Source organism: Triticum aestivum, chromosome 1A, assembly GCF_018294505.1.
Source record: "Triticum aestivum cultivar Chinese Spring chromosome 1A, IWGSC CS RefSeq v2.1, whole genome shotgun sequence".
Classification (NCBI taxonomy): Eukaryota; Viridiplantae; Streptophyta; class Magnoliopsida; order Poales; family Poaceae; genus Triticum; species Triticum aestivum.
The window spans coordinates 18736384-18740565 of NC_057794.1; the positions used below are offsets into that span (position 1 = coordinate 18736384).

At 56.5% G+C, this 4182-nt stretch overlaps 1 protein-coding gene across 1 annotated transcript; it reads left to right on the top strand.

The window, feature by feature from the left end:
- Positions 1–432: 432 nt before the first annotated feature.
- LOC123061871 (uncharacterized) lies at positions 433–1329 on the top strand. The gene is made up of 2 exons (XM_044485484.1): positions 433–651; positions 745–1329. The coding sequence occupies exons 1-2, from the start codon at positions 433–435 to the stop codon at positions 1195–1197; spliced, it is 672 nt and encodes a 223-aa protein (XP_044341419.1). The 3' UTR covers positions 1198–1329.
- Positions 1330–4182: the final 2853 nt, after the last annotated feature.

The window sequence follows — 4182 nt, forward strand, 5'->3', positions numbered from 1 at the left end:
GCGTGCGACACTTGCTCCTATCAGTGTATGTTCGTATAGTAGCACTCATATGATAATACAACAACTAGCATCCCTCAGGTTTCGAATCATGAAGTTTAACAGGTCGTACGTATATATGTGAAGATTTCCTACGACAAGTAGGCAGCGGACCAAATCCAAGTAAGTCCCCGTTGGACTGTGTCCTGATGATAGCTTCCTTGCTGATGAAACCTTTCTCTTGCGTGCGTACGTAAGAGTGTTAACGCCATAGTCATACGTACCTATCTCCCTCGTCTGAAAACGAATGAATGTGGTTTGGTGGACTAGTTGACTATATGTTGGCTCAGCTTATTTCTAGCATTTGTACCACGGAGCCAGCTGCTAACGCGGGATGCCCGCTGCGCGTCCACGTTTCTGCTTACTTCAGTCCCACGAAACCTCAACACATATATGATGTGCCATCCTCAGACAGAGCAAGTAGCAAAGAAGATCGAGCTCGAGCGGTTCCCCACACTGCTAGTAGAAAAGAAGTTCGAGTCCCTGGAGTGCCAGTCAACCATCGACGGCCAAACCGCCGCCACGACCATGAGCGACACCGTCGTCATCACCGTCGCCGTCGACAACTCTACTGTCGGCGAGAGGGGCGCCATCCAATGGCCTGCCACCCGCAAGGTACGCACCTCCCAATTCCTCCGTTCGCGCGTGCGATGTAAAACACTTTGCCCACCAGTTAATCCGTCGTGATGCTTTGGCACTTGCATGCAGGGGCTGCAGACTGGCACACCATCGGCTGATGGGATTGAGAGCGTGATGTTCACGTACCGATTCATGGAGGACCGGCCGGGCACGTACCACACTTGCGACGACCAAGACCCGACCACAGTGTTCACCGACGTGCAGGAAAGCAAAGCTGGGTCGACCTATTCGGAACACGATGCAGTCAACGTGCCACACGGAGACGACCGAGAAGTCATGGCGTACACCCCAGGAGGCAGGGGCCATGCCGCCCTTGCAAGCTCAAAAGCACAACTCATGGCCGGTAACTCTGTTATCTATCACAATGACGAAGGCCCGGTCGAGCGGCTCCTTCGGTGGGTTGCTGGTATATGCTGGGGCAGGGACCATGCCGTCTATGCGTGCCCCGAAGCGCAACTCATGGCCGATTGTCCTGTCATTCACCTCAATGACGAAGGCCCGATTGGGTGGCTTCTCCGGTGATCCCAATACTGTCATGTGCCTTAGAGGAGATAACCCGTTAAACTTGAGGTTTGGAGGTTGAGCAAACCCTCGTGTCACACGAGGTTCCGGCTTCCCTCCATCATGAGTTAATACAACTCTCTTTCCCCATCTGTCTCCTTTTGCAATATATAAATAAACATTATTCATTTTCTGCGACTGCTTCATTTGTGCTTTGAGTTTGCAAGTTTTCTCTCGGTTTATAATCTAGTGGAAATGAATTTTATTGTCTAGTTGTCTAAATTATTGGTGAATAAATTTGTAAGTCAGATGTTTGGAATAACTACCTGTTATATTTCTCTCTTCGACGAGAAACCTACAGATCTTAGGGCATCTCCCGCGCCCCCAGGAAGGCCTTCCCAGGCGTTTTTTTTTTGCGCCGGCGCCGAAAAAACGGTCCAGTCGCGTCCCCAGGAGCCTGATTTTCGCCGGCTTGGGCCGAAAACAGCGTCGGCGGACCCAGGCCGAACCCGGCGCGCTGGGGGGCGCTCGGGGGCGCCGGGGCGAACTGTTTTGGCGCGAAAAAGCCGCGGGCCAGCCGCGTCAGGGACACGGCGGCTCGTCTTCCCCCAACTGCCTCGGTTCCCGTGGGGAATCAATGGCAAGGCTGCCGCCGGTCAGCCTTGCCGTTGATTCCTCACGGACGGCGCGTCACGGGACGGCGCGCCGACGCCTCCCCTCCCTCGCACGCGTACACACGGGCGCGGAGCGGCTATAAAAGTCGGCGGTCTCTCGCCTGTGCCCACACCAGACTCGCCCCTCGCCGCCGCCCAGCCCCTCTCTGTCCGTCTCCGTTTTCCTCTCCCGAGCGCCACCGGCAGCCCCTCTCTCTCCCTCTCTACCACCGCCGAGCCCGTCGCCATGGCAGAGCGCTACCCCGGAGACGAGGCAGCGGCGAACGACTTCAGCCACCATTCGCTCCGCGAACAGGAGTCCTGGCTCCTGTTCCAGGCGAACATCCCGGCGCCGCCGGAAATGCGCGCCGGGCCGACGGGGTGGCGGCTCAGCGACGGGGGAGTGCCCGTTCCCCCGTTACCCGACGCCGTGGCGAAGCCCAGGTACTTCGCCGAGGAGGTCGAGGTCGCGCGCGCCTCCCTGACCGACGACGAGCGCTCCCTCCCCCAGTACACCGCCGGCAATCACGCGGCTTGGGCGGCGTACTTCCAGCGCCGCCAGCAGCAGTGCTTGGCCTCCACCAACGACGCGCCGGTGGTCGGCGGCGCGAAGAACAGCGAGGGGCGCCGCCTGTGGTGGGGCATCCCCGGCCGCACACTGGATGGCGTGCTGGCGTACCTCGACGACGGCAACAACCCGCCGTTGACCTATCCTGCGGCGGGGGCCGCCCCGTCGCAACGCCGACGCGCATGGGCGCCAAGGAGGTTCGCCTCCTCCTCGTCTTCCTCCTCTCGCTCATCTTCCCACTCCTTCGGTTCTCTGGCGCTTCTCGGCGTCAAGGCCAAGCCCGCGGCGGAGACGCCAATCGGTCGGCGCACTCGTAGCGTCGGCATCGTCATCAACGAGGGCGGCCGGCGCGCCTCCTCCTCGTCGGCTCCTCCGCGCTTCGTCAAGCCAAAGATGGAGCCGGGGCTGGCGCCGGTGAAGACGGAGCGGGGCTGGCGCCGGTGAAGGCGGAGATCGACGACGACGACGCGGCCCTAGAATGGGCGCGCCAGGACTCCATTGCGATGCAGAAGGCGCGCCGGGAGAGGGAGAAGGAGCGCCAGCGCGCCGCCCTGTGCCGCTTCGAGGAGCGCCAACGCGGCCGCGATGAAGACGGGGTCGTCGTCTTATGCGATAGCGACGACGACGACGACGACGACGCGCCGCCGCCAGTCCGCCATGGCCACGCCGGGCAGGGGTCCAGCAGGGGCGCCCGCGTCAAGGAGGAGAAGGCCGACGACGACGATGGCGGCGACGACTTCAGCCCCTTTCTTTTTTAGATTAGTTTAATGTAATGAAAATGCGCGAATTTCACCGAAATTTGCCATGTTTGGCCGAAATTTAACTAGTTTTTATCATAACTTCACCGAACGGTCCTTCTTTTTTATTTTAATACGCGTCTGGGGGCGGCCCTGGGGCCGACAGCTGGGGACCGACTCGCCCCCAGGGCCATTTTTTGCGCCGGCTCACCCCCATGCGGCGCTTTTAGACGCCCCCTGAGGGGCCAACGGCTGGAGATGCCCTTACTAATAATCTGGTAAACCAAGCAAAACACTTATTAAGAAAAGTTTAGACTTTAAAAATAAAAATATATGGAGTAATTTCAGCACGAAGACACATAACAGACATGCAAAACATGAAACTAAAGCCAAACGAACCGATGGAAGTCTTAATTTTCAGCAAACCAAAACTCACTTGAATTTCCGCTACAGCGAGAATAAGACAAAAGTTCCGTCCTAGACTGCCACAAAAGGATTCCGTCGCATGAGGAAAACCTCATAAACAATTTGTGTGTATCAGCAGCGTCACCGGAGCATGGCAAAGACTCCCAAACACTGGGATCCGCGTCACAGATCCATCAAGTCTAGATCAGCTGAAAAAGAGACATGCCAACTAGACCAGACGACCTATAACTGTAGACCAACGTGACACAAACCCCATATCTCAATCGACGCTGGAGGCAAACCAACATGTAGAAGGAGAATGATGACTTATTGTGCCAGTCAAATGTCATACTCGATTGAGACAACGAAAACCCACATACCTAAGAAAATATTTTTAAAACCGGCATCTCGCAACCTCGTGACACTGTAGAGGTCATCGAGTGGGGGTGACAATTTTACAGTGAAAACATCTAGGATCTTAAGTGGTGGCGGATTGCATTAGAGAGGAAGAGGTTGAGGTAGCGGAAATCAGGAATTTTAGGTGAACATGAGGACTCTTAACAGGAACAACCATCTAGTGTCGTCATGCTAATTGACAATGGGTCACACGTTTCGATGGATAAATGAGAGGTACACAAACTTG